At 48.3% G+C, this 17,154-nt stretch overlaps 4 protein-coding genes across 4 annotated transcripts; 2 read left to right on the forward strand and 2 right to left on the reverse strand.

Annotated features, from left to right (window-relative positions):
- Nucleotides 1–2,367: 2,367 nt before the first annotated feature.
- Nucleotides 2,368–4,514, forward strand: FPOAC1_001059 (uncharacterized protein; the record flags this gene model as incomplete). The annotated part of the gene is made up of 6 exons (XM_044845665.1): nt 2,368–3,105; nt 3,175–3,289; nt 3,364–3,692; nt 3,756–4,095; nt 4,146–4,334; nt 4,387–4,514. The coding sequence occupies 6 exons, from the start codon at nt 2,368–2,370 to the stop codon at nt 4,512–4,514; spliced, it is 1,839 nt and encodes a 612-aa protein (XP_044711581.1).
- Nucleotides 4,515–4,744: 230 nt separating this feature from the next.
- FPOAC1_001060 (uncharacterized protein) lies at nt 4,745–6,626 on the reverse strand (the record flags this gene model as incomplete). Its single annotated transcript, XM_044845666.1, has 3 exons — nt 4,745–4,934; nt 4,991–6,454; nt 6,517–6,626. 3 exons carry the CDS (start codon nt 6,624–6,626, stop codon nt 4,745–4,747), a joined length of 1,764 nt encoding a protein of 587 aa, XP_044711582.1.
- Nucleotides 6,627–11,156: 4,530 nt separating this feature from the next.
- On the forward strand, nt 11,157–13,043 carry FPOAC1_001061 (uncharacterized protein; the record flags this gene model as incomplete). The annotated part of the gene is made up of 1 exon (XM_044845667.1): nt 11,157–13,043. The coding sequence occupies one exon, from the start codon at nt 11,157–11,159 to the stop codon at nt 13,041–13,043; it is 1,887 nt and encodes a 628-aa protein (XP_044711583.1).
- A 1,389-nt stretch (nt 13,044–14,432) lies between these two features.
- Nucleotides 14,433–15,437, reverse strand: FPOAC1_001062 (uncharacterized protein; the record flags this gene model as incomplete). Its single annotated transcript, XM_044845668.1, has 1 exon — nt 14,433–15,437. One exon carries the CDS (start codon nt 15,435–15,437, stop codon nt 14,433–14,435), a length of 1,005 nt encoding a protein of 334 aa, XP_044711584.1.
- Nucleotides 15,438–17,154: the final 1,717 nt, after the last annotated feature.

Consider the following 17,154-nt stretch of genomic DNA (forward strand, 5'->3'; position numbering starts at 1 on the left):
TATTCTCACTAAAAGGGTGCAAGTTAGCATATGATATAGGTAATGGTAAATCCCATAAGATGGCTTATTCCATCTTGATTTCAATCGGAGGTACAAGTGGCGATGGCAAGAGAAGACGAGAAAGAGAAGAAAAGAAGAAAAGAAAAATAATTCCGACGTAGAATAAACAAATAATTGCTCTAGGCAGTAGCAGCACGGCGCCCAGAATCTATTATCTCTGTAGCAGCTGGTAATCTGGGTCTGCCACCTGCATGATAGTGCCAATGAATATTGGGGCATTAACAGCCACCAGATAGTAAAGCGACTCCTGCATGATGTGGACCGCCTGAAACGGTTCTTTTGATATTTACTGGGCAATCATATTATGGGAGTAAATTATGGCACTGTTTGGTCAATTTAATGCAGAGTTTTCCTAACCACTGACCCCCCAACATGCATCCATTCCAATCATAAAGCACACTTTACGTTATTTAGATTATAGTCTCATCGTTCTATGCTACCTTAGACCCCGCCCTTACCTTTACAAATGTGATTGGCGAATATGGCCAACTCTGTCCCCATTGATTGTCTGCAACAAAATGGAAATTGGCGTCATGGTTGAGACATCCCACAATATGGTCCCATTCTAAAGACTTTTTTGCAACATGGCTTTGATCATAATGCGGACGATGTCACTTGTAATCCAGTATTTGTTTATTCGAGAATGCATATAAGCTTAGACTAAACTCGTGGGTTATTTACATTTAAAACAGAAGGAATAATGTTTATGTTATTACATACTCAGGTTTATTCGCAAGTTTAATTATATATCCAAATCGATATTCCTAATAAGTTTGTAAGAAGCACCTACTAAGATAGGTAAGAATGGGAAGGAGGCAACCTCTCACTAGGTAACTTTCACGTGTTCTGCTCTGCTGCATGTCTCGCATCAAAGCAGGAGCACATGACTTTCCTGTCTCTGATTCGCCAGTCGTTGCTCAAGAAGGAAGGCGTGGCGGGTCATTCCTTCTGTTTCAACATTTAAGCGAGTCGGCGTCGACGTTTAAATTTGACAACGGCCGGAGTTGTTTCTCGGCCCCACCATCGGAGCCGGACACCGAGTGCTTAAATTTAATTTTAGTGAACAACAAGCCTCTCACAGCGACGACGGCTTTTAAAATCGAACAGAATTAAAAGTTAAATTTAAGTAAATATATATTATCAGTCGTATTCTAGACGCTGGTCAGGCTTAGATTTGACAACTGTAAAAGACATAAAACCATTGAAACCTCTAGTACCGGATGAACTATAAGACCTGAGGGTTGTTTATTCCTGAATACGTTTCTCGATGCTATTCCCTTGTGTGCCTCTATCACCACTCTTAGGCTGACAATGACGAACGAGTACGTGAGATATTGCCCTTACATTGTACCCCTGTCAATACGCCCGCACGTCCCACTTCGAATCCGGACAAACTAAGCACACTCCAAGTTAGAACATTGACAAATTAGGTGCTGACACTCAAAAAGGAAAGGCTAAGAGGAATCAAGTTTCTTTATCATGGCCACTCTTGCGATAGTTTCGAATATCAGGACGAGTTGCACAATTGATTGATGCCTGTGTTCTGATGGACGAAATCTAAGTTTCTACAAGACAACCTCGCAGAGTCACCTACCATAGGATAGCAAGAAATTGTATACTGGAGTGACAGTCGAAACTCTCATTGACTACTCCATATATCTAAACTGCAAAAAGAAGCTAATCGGGAGCCTCAACTTTAACATATCGTACCTTTTCACTTGGACGTGCACAAACACCAAAGAAAGCATCACGTAGGTTTTGGTAGCTCAACAACGAATTGGCCCAACAATACTAGCTCCTCTCTGACTCCCAACTTCCTATCGATAAAGTTTTCGCCTCTCTCCTCCCACAAACATATTGGTAGACACTATACCCGTGATCTGGGCCTGCTAGCAACTCGTAGCGTTGACCCAGACTCAATTCAAGAGGTCGTTTTTCGGTGAGACCAGGGTCATTCATTGGTCAATGGCTTGCAAAAAGAGGGGAATTTGATGGCATGCAACCAATCAATACCCTGGTTCTCACCGATTTGTTCATGAGGAGTGATGGTGTAAGTGAGCAAGTCCACCATGAGCCTCCTTTGAGGCCGAATTATAACTCTCTGGTGCCAGGACGTGTCTCTGAATCGCTCGAATCTTGCACGCAAGCATCAGGCACATTGGAACTTTTCACCTTATCGTCTTCTGACAAGTATTTGCTGCGTGCTTCAATTCGCCCAGCGCATGAGATCAAGGTTCCACCAAGATACCTCCTCGTGACTTACACCGAATACAGTACATTACATTACATTACATTGCAGTTCTCAAGATGGATAAAGGAGGTGTTTCTGCTGCTTTTTGGTCCAGGGACTTGTCCCAGATAGGTCAAGAAAGCACGCGTGTTTCCACCCTCGAGGGGCTGGAGTACGAGGAGTTCGATACATATTTTGACTACAACAAGCTCTACTCTGATTCCACTCAAACCCAGGAGCACTTAGCAGCTTCTAGTCCCCTTCATTCAACCCACCGGGGCTCTTCCCCGTTCGTCGTTGACTTCCCACACTTCTTTGATCACCTCTCTATTGGGAGAGACGAGGCCAGGTACTCAAATATGACCCCTGGCCTGAACCTGGACGATGGGATCACCACATCCGAGTCCATGGGTCAGACCCCACCAGGACTCGTCAGAGGTGGTAGTACCTCTCCCTCGTCTCCCTCATCTCCCTCAGGCTCCGTCTCTCTTGACGGCGTAGACGATGTTCGTCGGCGTCCTCGACACAGTCTTCGAGAGGTTCGGGCCCAGGATGATAAATGGACCTACCCTCAAGCCGTCCCCAGCAAGCATGCCCCAAGGGGATATGGATATCCGCCTCAGGTTCACGTCCACGAGTCATCCTCTCGTCGCTCCAGCCACAGCAGCAAGACATACTCCCCTCCTTCATCGACCTCTGGTGTCAAGCGTCAGCGATCTGTGGAGAAGAGGTCCAGGCACCTCTCTGATCCTGACCAGACAGCCGACGTTCGCAAGAGTGGAGCATGCCTTCCCTGCCGTATCTCAAAGACTCGCGTAAGATAACCATCCAATGCCTATACAAGGTTGTTGTCCCTCTGAAGCATAAACTGAGCCAATCCCCAGTGTCAAGACTGTGGCGTCTGTCCCTTTTGCCGTAAGGCGTTCCCAGACCACGCACACCTTGTCTGTACCCGTAGGACCCCTGCGGTTGCTCCGCCTGTGATTCGTCACATAGCCGGTATGTCGAACAACCCCCCCCCGGTTCCCCAATATCCCATGTGAGACATGTACACTGAGACATATCGCTTCCAGATGTTTGGTCCCCCGACCCTGCCGAGGAGAGGCGTGTGGTCGACAACGAGCCTCGTTTTCCTACCGCCAAGCCCAAAGACATCCTCATCTACTTTGCTCGTGATGCAGGGTCTCCTTACCTTCGTGCATCTGTCCAAGCATATCATTCCAAATACGGTGTCGATGAGAGCCCAAGGAACGCTGCTTTCGAACGCGAGAGATTCCCCAGCTATGTCGAGCTCCAGCGTTGGGTCGAGGCCCAAATCAGGCGCGAACGTAGCTCCAGATTCGAGCATGTAGTGCAAAACTTTTTGCTCTCATATTACGAAGAGGGCCAGGGACTTCCAAAGGTAACACTTGCAGCCCATCCTTGTTCGCCCTTACAGTCTACATTATGACTAACATGCGGGTAGCACAACCTCGTTTCCAAAGTTCACACTATGAACTGCTTCTTCAGGATCTGGAAAGCTCCACGCTTCACCTGCTGCAGCTCATCCAATAAGATCTCTCAGGTTCCATTTACTGTCCAGGCTGAGTTGAGACGCATTGCATGGAACGCACTTGTGTCCCACGAGCATGACATCCTCAAGCTACTTGAGGATGTTTTGGCTCAACAAGATTCGCTCAAAGCTCAAGAGAAGATGGCAGTATGGGCAAGCTTGTGGCAGCTCATGCTGATGTACAGAGACTTGATCATTGCTCACGATGGGTATTTCCTTCGAAACCCTAGTGCTCAGCAAGATCAACATACCGGTAAGGCATTCCGAAACAGAGTTCCAGCCTTGGTTACTAACGATTGTCAGTTGGCGCCTTTGAGAACCTATACAACAACTTCTTCCCTTTGATCGCTATGTTTTACCATTGCCAGTTCAAGACTCCCAAGAGAATGGAAATGTCTATGGATTGGCTCAAGGACTACCCTTCTCATGCACGACACAGCTCCAAGCTCCGCCAGGTCTCCCAGGATATGATGGATGCTAAGAGGGAATTCTGTGAGTATACGCTGCCCCGTTCACGCTGGATACACTGCTGACTTACTGCCAGATGAGAGAGTTCAACGATCGTCGCACAAGGTCGATGAGCGACTATGCACCTTCGTGGTCAACCACGAAATGAAGAAGATTTCGACAAAGAGACGCCCTCGAAGTAGCACCAAGAGCAAGGGCGCGTGATGTTGCCAAGTCATCGCAACCATCACGTCCAGTCATTACAGAAAAGTGATTTGCACAGCAAAAAATGAGAAACCAGTAAAAACAAATATGGAAAAGCAACAAAACAAAAACAAAAAAAAGGGTTTAAATAGTCTGTTCTTTTTATGATGATAACGAATACAACGACGTTCGCTGTAATAGGAATGCCGGATCTGGATCAAAGCAAAAGCATGGATGTATCTGGGAGCGCATCATGGCAGCAGGCTCACTTGGGCAGTGATCTTGAATCTTGGCTTCTTCCCCCCGTTCTTTTTAGCTGTTTTCTCCACTCTATCAGCGAGGTCTTCTAGACTGACACCCGCTATGTTGGCGGAGGCGACTCCGATCGTTAATACGATTTTATCTTTCTTGTCATCTGCTTTCTTGAGATGTGCTCGTATGCTGTGTGACTGTTAGGTAACAGGATCTTGGTAGGACAAGAGCAGGTGGACACTTACCTAACGGCATTCTTGACCTCATCTGCAGTCTTTGGGGCGATGGGTAGGACCATTGCCAAAAGCCCGGCTACAGCACCAACGTATGAAGCCCAGAAAGGGGCGTCGTCATGCTGGCTGGCGAGAAGTGCAGAGAGGCTCTGGTGAAGCTGCGAATCTAGGCCGTTCAGATGACCACCCCATCTGGCCGAGGTTGAAAGCGCCAGAAGGGCCCTTCCAGTGTGTGAGAGGCCAGGAGCTTCAGCGTCTCGGGTGACTGCATGATGCAGTGCAAATGACGAGTTAATATCCGCGTCATGCCCCTGGCGGGTCCAAATATCTCGTGCAAAAAGAACATCCAAGCCAGGGATCAGAACATTTGGCACAGCAGATAAGTCTGCGCCTTGAGGGATTGCGTCTCTCAGCGTCTTCAATACAGTGTCGAATACAGGCTTCTCTTCCGTTGTTACACTGGCGAGAACACTGAGGGGGTTGGACTCTCGTATTTCGACAGGAAGCTTCATCATAAGAGCACCCTGTCGATTCGAGCCACCGCAGAATGTGACGTTTCCAATATTCGGCACCGTAATAAGTAAAGCCTCAATGACAGTAGCAATTGCAGGAAACTGCTGACGGCGGCGCTTTGAAAGTCCGAATATCCGATCGTCATGTTCTTCATTGATGCGACGCATGTGTCTCACTTGAGAGAACAGGGTCCCTGGGGCCGTATAACCATTAGTAAAGGGAATTGGATAGGGGCTCACTGGATCTTGGTGCATAAGCATGCTGCCATAACCGCGAAAGCCACCGCCACACATGTAAACATTCACACGTGAGCCATTGCCATGAGAGGCTTTGATGGCTTCGAGCGCAGGGAACCGGGAGCATAGATTTGAGTATGCCTGCTGCATACCGACCTGGAGTTTGGAGATCTCGGAGGCCTGGACATCGGCTGGTTGCTCGTGCAGCACGCGGATCAATCTCGCAGCTCCAAACGGCAGACTCACACCAGCCCGGGCGGCGTCGATCTCGTAGTTGGGCTTGCTGGTATCAACCCACGTCATCTGCACGCTGCCGCCCCCGAGATCCAAGAACAGGGCGCCACCTTGAACGCCAACGAGACCGCTTCGTGAGCCCATGACAGCACCAAAAAGGGTTTCTACGGCGGGCTCTAGGATGCTCACTTTGAGACCATCAGTTACAGAAGCGATGGCATCGAGCATTTCGGCCGCATTGTCAGCACGACGCATGGCCTCTGTGGCGAGGATGGTAATGTGCCTTGCGGGTACTCCATGCCGCACGGCAAGCTGATGGAAACGCTCCAGGGTCTCAGAGACAGCAGCGATAGTTTCGGGAAGAAACACCAGACCTCTTGAAGTGGTCTTGAGTGCATCAAACAGTGAGATGGCAGCTCGAGTTGAGTAGATTGGGCGAAGAAGACGTGTAAATGGGGGCGCCAAAGATGTGATTGAGAATCGAATGCCATTGCTGGAGAACAATTAGACAATGAAGAGCAGCATTTCGGTTTTTGTGTGAAGATCTGTATATACCTTCCCATATCAACTATTGCATATAGTTGACTTTCACCCTGAGGGTTCCATGGCGTAAGAGTCTGCGACAGATTGTCGAGAGTGATAATGTCGGGCGCATTTGAGGCCATGGCCGGTCTTTGCAGTGAGGTAGTTTGATGCTTTGGGACAGATGAAGCACGTCTATAGTATATGAGGGGCCTGCAGCGTAAATGATGCAGCATGCGTGTGCTGTGTAAGTAATCGTATGGTATTCTCTACTGTTGGGAATGAATCCAATAGGTCTGAGTTGACTTACTAAGGTGAGTTTGGTTGGGCTGGCAGAAGAAGCTTGGCGGGTATCCATCCGATGGAGCTCATGACTGCGGGGTTTAGTATTGTCGGATCCCGTCTCCACTCCCCGTGATGGCGCCGTATTACCCGGAGCCATTACTATTCTTGGCTCAGGAGAGTATCACCCGTCTAGGAATACTCATAGCAGTAACCGTAGAAGCTCAAGTGTACAGTTATTTCATTTGTCTGTGGCTCAGTAACACGGCTGAATATATTACTTCCCTTCCAGATGACATCTTGTCCTCCCATGAATTCTAACGACGTGCTACAATACTGATACACCTGACGGTATAACATCTGGGTTTGATAGAATAACCTGAGGCATCTTGTTGATAATGACTTACATTGGAGGTACCTACTTTTCATTTATATTCCAGTGACGAAATTCATGCTATACTCTCATGATACTGTCATACTTGACGAGCCCATATGATCTACGTCGTTGAGATACAGATAAGAACTCAGTGGTGAGAGGTACCTACCTAGTAAAGAGTAGATGATGAATTTTCTTCTGCATATTTTTTGGTCAGATCCAGTGAACCGCTTAGTAGAACTACTTGCTGGAGCTTATCTATTGATGTTCTGAGCTTTGTAAAATATGAAGGGAAAAAGACAACAAAAGAAACCACAACATCGACAGCAAACAATAGGATGAGATAGAATTACCTACCTAGTCAATATAACCTCAATAGTACTAGTGTTCTGTACAGAGCCGTTGTCGTCCCTAGGTTCCTACTTACACTGGAAGCGAGCAGGCATCTTCATGCAATGCATGGCACACCCAAGTCGGCTTTGTGGCACGTCATGTCTAGTTTCTTGGTATGGCTACTATAAGGTAGGTAGTTTATCGGCACTCACTTCTCTTGAGTGTGTTGTGTTTCATAAGTCCGACCTGAAATGACATCAGCATCAGTTAGGTTGTCCATGGAATATTGGCAGTTCAAGCCATTCCAATCCAGGCTTATCTTCTTGGAGCGATGCGGTCATACAGTATCAAAGCTTGGCTATACCACTACAGTAGGCTAGGAGCGATGAAATCAGCACATAGGCAGTTGGCAAAAACACAGTGTTCCATCCACTTTCTAGGCCGAATCTTCAACACACTCTGATTTTTGATTCAAAACATCTTTGTTGGTCTAGTCTTGTGAGGCGAGGAATAGAAGAGCAGCCACCCTAGAGCTTGGACACACAATGCAGTGTATCCATATCCATTCCTATTAAACTGGGTAAACTTTCCATGCTTTGGCAGACAACATGCATACCTGCTGCATATTAAACCAATTACGGGACAGGATACCTACATAGTCACGGTACATCATGCGTGTTCTCGTCTTGATTCTCTGGGAAAGTAGTACAGGACACTGAGATAGATTGAATGGTATGATTCCAGCAAATGGAACCTTTCCATAACTGACAAAAAGAGATCATTTTTGATTGGTTCAGGCATCATGACGCGTTGAACGCGATTTGTTTTTCGCGTCTGTCTACCAGCCACCTTCCTTGTTTTTTATTTATTTTTTAAATGTTAGTTTTAGGTAGGAGGTACTTAGCTTAGCCTCTTTCCAAGGTCTGGTTTGGTTTTCACCGAGAGGCCCAGAACACGGTTCCGGGAAGGAGCTACACAGCTGAATGAAGGTGAGGCCAGTCTACACCTTTTTAACGTGGAACTTAGAGACCCCAAGTCACAATGGGGTTGTGGGTTTATTTCCATCCATGGATGTTTTGAGTTGTTTACATGCACATGCCCTCTAGCGATAGCGTGCTCTGTACAGTAGCGTCATGGCCATGTTGACCCAGTTCTCCAATCATTGTTGCCCCTCACTCACTCGTGTCACTCCAACTTGCTTTATTGACTATTTTCTACATACAGAGTATTCAAACAAACAACAAACCAAAGCCAACCCCCATTCCAGGATCAACAAAATGCATGCGAGTGCGGGCAGGCGTCCGGCTGTGCTATGCCAGATATCTCCCTTGCGCTACACTATGCTACTATTGCTCTAGGTTCTCTACTCTACACTGTCTCTCATTCTTGCCGCCGGCCTGCAGCTTCGACCCGGGGCTTGACAGGGGTCGAAACGTGCTGGCTTTGAATCTTGTGCGAGCTGTCTCCTCGTTGGAGCGTCACATCATGCTGCTATCTTTTAGCTCTCGACGCATACACCCCCTCGTCTTTCGCTCCCATCCAAGCATTCATCGTCGACTGTCTCTTTGCAGACGCACACGCTGGCCGCAATAAGTGGTGCCCAACTTCAGCTTTCAGCCAACGGGGATCTTGGAAAGCCTGAGTTATTTGTGTCTCACCAAAAGGCTCGGTTTTTTTTTTAATATCATAACAAACAAACATGACTTGGAGCGCGTTTTGACAAACGTCGATTCCATACTCGTCATCAATCAATACCATACTCTGTCCTTGGAAGAATCCAATTTCAATTTCAATTCTTTCAAACGAGACAAAATTTCATTGCCTCTGATTGTTCCATGTGTGACGGATACTCGGCTATTATTCACGTTTGTCTACCTATCTGCAACCTCTCCCATCACACCCAAGAGGCTAGCCATACGCCGCATCTCTATGCGAGGTCCCGAGCAAGTCTCAGTCAATACAGAGTACTGGACCAAAGGCTGGCCGCCTGGAGCTGACCGCCCTGACCCAGAGCAAAGGAAATATACTTGAATACCAAACGCACCTAGCCACTGCTTGTCATTCACAAAAAACCTGCGACAATTAACGGGGAAGATCCCTCCAAGCAAACGAGCACCACAACATACAATACTGTGCACAGCACGTTTTTTTCCTGCCCACGTACTTACAATAGTGAGGTACGCAGGGTCTCAGTCGGTTGTTCTCTTGTGCCATTCCATCACATGGTCTCGATCACCTTAGGATCATCAATTCCTTTCTAGAGGCCTATCACAGTTGTTTCTTTGGCCAGGGTCCCTGCTCATTATCGCACAACGTGCCCTCGTCGCCCACTGACCGCTGCTTGACCTATTCCTTGTCACAGAGGCTGCCGGGGTTGATTTAGACAAGGGCTTCGCACTAGCACGTCGCTTGTTGGGGCTTACTACGCTGCTAAAGTGCTCACCATCGTCAAGGGATTTACCTAGTGGACCTTGCGAAGCTGCGAGAGCCGTAGAGGTCAAGACACGATCAAAATACAACACAGCGTGTTGGATAGCATTGCATTAGATCGTGGCCGACTCTGGTACGAGTCCCGCAACTTTGTTCCCTGCTTCGACCTTGCTGAGGCAGAGTTGAAGAAACACAGCAACCTCGAAGCCAGCCGGCATCCAACCAACAAGCATCTGTACAGCTTGACTGCCAGGTACTGTACCTACCTCGACTGCAGCGTTCGCGCCACCCGCTGTTCGCTGTCGACCCACATCTGTGGTCTTGACCAGTGTCCTTCTCACATTTCTCTGCTCTGGCTGAGACTAGACACCAAACGGAAGAGACGTACTGGACCTAGCGAGCCGCCCGTCCATTCCCAGCTGCCCTGCTCCCCACTCACCTCCCGGTTGAGCAACTTGGCTTGCCCGTTCATACATAGCGCACACTCCCGCCCACCACACCCACGTTTACTTGGTCGCTTCTCCCTCCTCCTCCTCACCTTCACCTTCACCCATTCCAGTCGCTCGTTTGCGCCCAATCCACTCTCCGCCTTCTTGTGATTCTTGTGCTTTGCGCCGTCTATCGGTCGCGCAAGCTCAGCCTGCTCACTACGCGTATTCGAATATTATCAATTGTGAGAGCGCGTCGAACGAGACCTTGCCCGCTGTTATTGGTTTGCGATCGAAAGTCCACAAATCCCGCGGTGGTGATAACAACAAAACGGCCGATACTTCGCAGATGACGGAAACAATTTTGACGACGACTCTCAACCGATAGTCATTTTTCTTAATCACTTAACTGCATTCTACATACCGAGCTCAGCACGCGCTCGAGTCTTTGCCGAATTTCCTTGTGACTGCGCACAATTCCCGCGATAGCATCACCAGGCGCACAAAACAAACAATCAAATCGCACACCGTCGCGCTTGCGCATTCGACCTGACCCTGAACTCCGCGACAGTCAAATTTACCGATCGAAGTCGCCCATAACCCACACCGAATATTATCCACTTAACATCGCTCAACTTTCATATTACGTCCTGACCAGATCTAAGACACTACTGTCGCATTCCGAAACATCTGTGTCGACTCAATTTGCGCTCGACTCGCTCTCGGTTTTCGAGTTTTTATTTATTTATCTCCACCGAGTATTTATACTAGAACGTCGGACTTGACGCGACTTGAAAGCGCATTCACATTTGTTTTGATTCGCCATGTCGCACATTCAATCGCTAGCGGCCCCTTGGTCGAGAAGCGCACGTCGCGAAGATATTCCCAGAACACCAGAGCCTAATCTGAATAGCGAAACTCTCCCACCATCGCCACCCCGCCCCCGCTTTCGAATCAAGAGGAGAAACGCATCCAACCTTAATGCGCCAACTGAGCAGTTTCTTGCGTCAGTCGCTGCCGCAGACATCCCAATTCCCAGCATCGAGGAGCCTCGCGTGCTCGATGAAGAGATGACAGAAACACTTTACCCTATTTCGCATTTTAACGACTTGACGGGGATGCCCTTTACACCACACGATGCCCCCGATCGCATGTTTTCGCCTCCCAAAACCCCTGCTCCTGATGCTTTGCCGGCTCTGTCCCCAAAGCAGTACCCAAACTGGTCCATTGACTCTACTCTTAGTAGCATCGACTCTAGTCCCGATTATGAGTCCAGCCGGCCATCAACTGCTCATTCGACCCACACAAGCGCTTCCTTATTAAGCTACTTTTCTATCAGCTCAGAAGATTTGAGCCAGTATCCCAGTCCGGAAAACGAGAAGGCAGATATCCTAGATGAAGGATCAACTGCCGACGACAAAAGTAAAACCTTGAAGCCAGCCAACAAGGAGGTCCCAAGAGAAACAATACGAAGAGCACCCTGGACAAAGCCTATGAATCAGCACTTATGGTCTACATATATGATGTATCTGCAAGACCCAAAAGTCACCCCTTTCCGTATTGGTAAGAGTGGTATTCCTCCTCACGGGGTCTGCTTGCGCGTTGCTCGCGAGTCAAGAAGGAGCTGGAAAGGATCCAAGGCTCAGGGAAAAGTTGACATTGGAAGTGGCAGCATCACTCCCACACAAGGAGCTGCCGGCCCGTATGTCCAGTGGCCGCACACCTGCGCAGCCACCCGAGCCCAACTTCGAGAACTTTGCAAGATGGATGCCAGGTCTAAGATGCGAGGCTCACAGTACAAAGCACCCAGCCCTGCTCCATTTAAGAAATCTGCTGTTCGCTATCGGAACCGTCGTACTGTACCGGCGCGCTCGCCATCGATTTTCTCCGGGCAAGACATGGCCATCTCGTTGGCAGTTAGCACATCCGACTCCATGCAATTGCATGGTCCTCTAGCCCAATTGACCAACTCAGAACCTGAACCTCGAACCGATGAACTCTCGTTGCCGCCACCAAACAATGAGACTCTAGAGCTGCCAGAATTGGCTCGCCCACAATTGGCGTCTCCTTTTGGAGCTCGAAGCTATGGGCCTAGCTCATCAAGCTCACTACCCTCAAGTTTTGTTGTGGATTCAAAGCTACAGAGACAAACTCACACTGGCGGCCCGCGCCGTGGCTTAATGTCACCGGTTCGACTTACACGAAGCCGATCAACCCACAAACGTCGACCCAACCATTTGGAGACCCGGAAAATTAAGCGACCCAGTCTCGGTTCCGACCTGTGGGTTGACCCGGCCTCGCTTGTCGATCTGTCAGCCACTCAGGATCAATTTACGCCTCACACTGAACCTGAGATCAACACTGACGTCGTTGTCCCACGCAAGAACCTTCAGCAGCTATTCGAAGCTTCACAACACCCGCCTGCTGAACAGCAGACACTGGCACCCCCAATTACGGAGATGCCCCCTCGACTAGGCTCCCCTTTCGCGCTTGGAGGATCTAGCTTTTCTTTCCCGAATCGCCTGTCACATGGGACTGTACCTGATCCCGATGCTAGTCGCCGGCCCTTTGCTACGGTTCAACAGTCGAGCGAAAGCAACACTGGGGTTACCCGCGCTTCGTTAGCAAGCCGACTGGCCTACATTGACGAAAGACTTAAGGATTTCCGCCGTCGAGATAAGCCACGCCGACGATCCGAATCACCACTCTAACCCCACACAACCGATTCCCCCCTTGTACATTTGCCTGACTTTATGTCGCTTGACGAGTTTTATGAGTCCACGGACACAACCTACACTTTTTGGTCGAATCTTACGATGGGATCACGACCCATTGTTTACATGATGCATCTAGACGGCAGTTGTCTATTTGGCGATAGTCTTTATCTCCATGATCTCCTCCGACTTTTACGCTTTGCTTTACTTTTCTTATAAGTGGGAAACACCCGCATTTGCTCGATCGCGTTTGCTCATACGCGTTTTGACTCAACACTCACTCGACAATCAAATATGTCAATTTCCTTTCGATACATTCTCCCGATGAGAGAAAGTGTCTTTCTTTTCTTTTTTCTTTTTCTTTGTCAATAACTCATGATGATATGATGGAACGAACAGCACGCAGGCCAAACAGAGCCTTATGTTTGCCGTGTTTTTACTTTTGGAGTTGAGTGACGAGAGACATGATGTACTAGCTTGCGAGCTGGACCACAGTGGGGGTACCAGCTCGGATGAATGGCATGATGGAACTTAATATCCATAGAACGAGCAATGATCTGAATGATGAAAAACAAATTTTATAAAATCGAGTCCGTCCTACGTGAATTATTTTCACGTTTTAGTTGGTTTCAGAAAGTTGGCTGTAAAAAGAATAAGCTAAGAAGCCTAGTCTGACTACGGATACTGGGCAGTACGCAGTAGAAAAAATAGCCTCCTAAGTCTTAGGTTACAAAAATAAATAGTCTAAGAACTATAGTCTAAGGAGTATAAAGTGTTTCACTGATTTTATTCTTTATACTTCCAGCGGCTAAATTTTCCAGAGGTCTATCTAGACCCTTGATATTGACTCCGTTATCCTAGGGAAGGTACATCACGCGATTTGACGAATATGATGTAAAAAGAGTCCATAGTCTTTGATTACGTATCTTGACAGGTTTACTCTTTGTAATGTACATTAAATACTAATTTACAGAGAATATTATCATGTTATGAGACTCGCTTGTCTGGCAGCCCTCTCCGGGAGAGCTGGATATTTTGTAGACAGGGAAAGAAAATATGTTGTATGAGAACCGGTAGAACAACCAGTATCGTCGACTGACGAAGGCCCATGTCACAGACATGAGGCGTGTGTTAAAAGGGCCCTGAACCTCCCAATGCCAAGCGTCATTGATGTGCTCAATAGGAAGGGATGTTGATCTGAGCTCTCCACTGTGTTTTGTTTCAGGGGAGACACTCAGACATCATTCCTGGAGTTACAGTTACGCTCGGCATGTTCTATACCGACAGGGTGATGATGATGGTCCAACTCGATCAAAGGTCACCCACCACTAGCCCCTTTGTCGGATTGACCTTTCAATTACTGTTTTTGGAGAATTCGCCCTCCCTTCATGTTTTGAGCGTACTTGAGATCGACCTCACATGCTTGATAGCCTTCGAAATTTCATCATCATCGTCCTCTTCGATATCCGAGTCTGTTGGCCGGGAGAAGAGCGGTCTAGGGACAACGTCGCGATACCTCCGGTTGGGAGCAGATAATCCGTTAGACTCTGGACTTCGCTCTTTGGATTGCCGACGAACGCGATAATGTTTTGTTGAGCCAGACTCATGAGGGCATCGGCGCTCGCCGACACTTGAGCGGTGTGAGTGGAAGGAACATTGGCGGAAACCAAAGGCACGCTCATCATTGCGAAGACGGTTGGCTGGAATGCGTAGTTGTGGGTTCTTGAATCGAATGTCGAGCCCGGAGAGTCGCATCTTCTCCATATGGACATCGTAGTCAGTAGCAAATTCTGGGAGCTGTTCAAGCAGATCACTGAATCGAGTGGGTTCTGATGTTGCTGACTCTTCTTGGGGGTCAAATGTCAGACGCGGCCCGCCAGTGAAGGAGAATGCAACCATGGCAACAGCCCATCGCCGAAGTCGGATGGCAGCAAGGTCTTCACATTCAGTGTAAAGGAATGTGATAAGTCCCGAGGGAACATCCCAGTCACAGCGGAGATAAAGATCCTGGATGGCGTCCATGGCAAGGTCTTGAAGGCGGTAGAGACCGAGGCGAGATGCAAAGAGATGTAGCCGAATCAGACACCAATGTATATCCTGACAGGCTTCAGAGCCGGCATCATGAGCATTTGAGATCATCTCTTCGAGGTGTGGGCGAAAGCGGAGGCCGAGGTGGACCCAATCAACAAAGAGGCTGAACATGGAAGAAGATTCGCGGGGAAGCCATAGTGAGATCGATTTTGAGCTTGATGGGTCTCCGAAGCGCTCAGCAAAGAATGGAGAGGTAGCGCATATCAACCGCTTGTTGACCTTGAAGCGATGCTGCTTGGGGCCAATAAGCAATGTTGCCATTGGCTCTGGTGGAGGCTGTGAATGCGCAGGCGATGGCATTGGCGAAGAGATGGTTGACTTTTGCGATGAACTGGAATTCAGACGGCTATGGCTGTCTATGAAACGACCAAAGCTGGAGGGACTGAAGAGAGGCGCCATGATCGTCGCAGACGTTTAGGCAGTGTTGATAATAGGGTATAAGAGTTTCAGTAGAGGACGAGACCCAAGAAGAAACAAAAACAGAAAGAGAAAGAGGGTGTTAAGGGAGTAGAAACAAATATAAAACTAAACCAGACTATGCGCAGAAGGAGAGGTGCTGGGCCGGCCAGTTGTGAACAAAACAAACCAAGGGGAGAAGTTGAAACTGAAGAGCCGTCAGCTGGAGTGGCTCATGGGAGGATTATCAACCCATCTGGGGAGAAGAAAAAGACGTCCTCTGACAGTTCTCGCTTGAGCCCCTGGCAGAAAGTGCAAGGATGCCAAAAGTCGGCCAATGATAGCGCCACCAGCAGCACCAAAGTTGGCTGTTAGCGAGTTTCAAGGCGATCATTTGGGCACGTCTTAGCCTTGTAGGCTTCTAGCGTCCCAGGCCTCCTGGTGGCGATAGCTCAAAGACCCTTGGCCTAGTTTCAAAAGGTTGGATCCAAAACGGGTCCTCCCCTGGTTGCGGATAATCCATCCACTCAGAGTGAAGGCCCTTGCATCACCATCGACGCTTGTCACACTTGCGCACCGACCGCATCTGCATCTGCGCAGCGCTTCCGGCCGTCATAGGTCGGAGTTCCTGACCTCCGCACCCGCTTAGGCGCCTGGCTAGCCAGTTGAATGACGAGATAGGGATGAGAAGGGAAAGACTCCTGAAGAGGCGAACGTGGATCGACTTTTGTTTGCTTGCGGTAACCTCGCGTGGCCATCTGCTAACCCTATCTTGTTCCTGCGTCGAATCGTATCGGACAATCGGGAGTCTTGGCCTTGCTCGACAAGGTTAAGCCGGAAATTCTCTCAGAAGAGCGCCCCACGAAAGGGTCAATGGCCGACATAGGAGGAAATGAGGATACATGAGATGTGTTGGTTATGAAGAGAAAGGTGATACACCGGTACGAGAATAACCAGATTTAGAACAAAGACAGAATTTAAAACCAAGAACAATATATCATTTGTCTCTAAAAAGACGCTTCTTTGCTTCTTTGACGGTTTTGAACAAGGCTTTTGTTACCGTCGAGTATGAACGGTTCAAGAAGGCCGTGCTGGAAAAACCTCCACTAAACATACCCTTGTCGCTCACTTTACGCCAGACCAGAACAGGGAACCTCCTCCTTCCCGCCCACGTTTTTTTCACAAAGGTAGGTGTTAGCTTATTAGTTGGCGGTTGCGGAAGGCACGAGCTTGAAGCCTGTTGTGCCTGCCTCTTCCTCCCAACTGAAACACCAATCGCATGTTGAGATGTTGATACTTAAACCTTATGATGATATCGTGACTGCAAACAACGATGACCGACTAATATTTGGGTATTCGTGGGCCCATATACAACTGGGTACTCTACGAATAATGTGTGCCAATTCTATCAATTCTCTATCGACCATGAAACAGCTATCGTCTTAACTAATATGGTCGAGCGGCAGGAAACTTTTGAAAAGTCAAACGCCTTTAATTTTCCATGCCATGTGGCACTATCCTCACGTTTCAACACTTGTCACGCGTTGAAGAGCTTGGGAAATCATGTTATGTTCATGTGATACTCATCGAGTCCAAGCTACTGCCCTATCTATCTTGATGC

This window comes from Fusarium poae, chromosome 1 (genome assembly GCF_019609905.1).
Source record: "Fusarium poae strain DAOMC 252244 chromosome 1, whole genome shotgun sequence".
Classification (NCBI taxonomy): Eukaryota; Fungi; Ascomycota; class Sordariomycetes; order Hypocreales; family Nectriaceae; genus Fusarium; species Fusarium poae.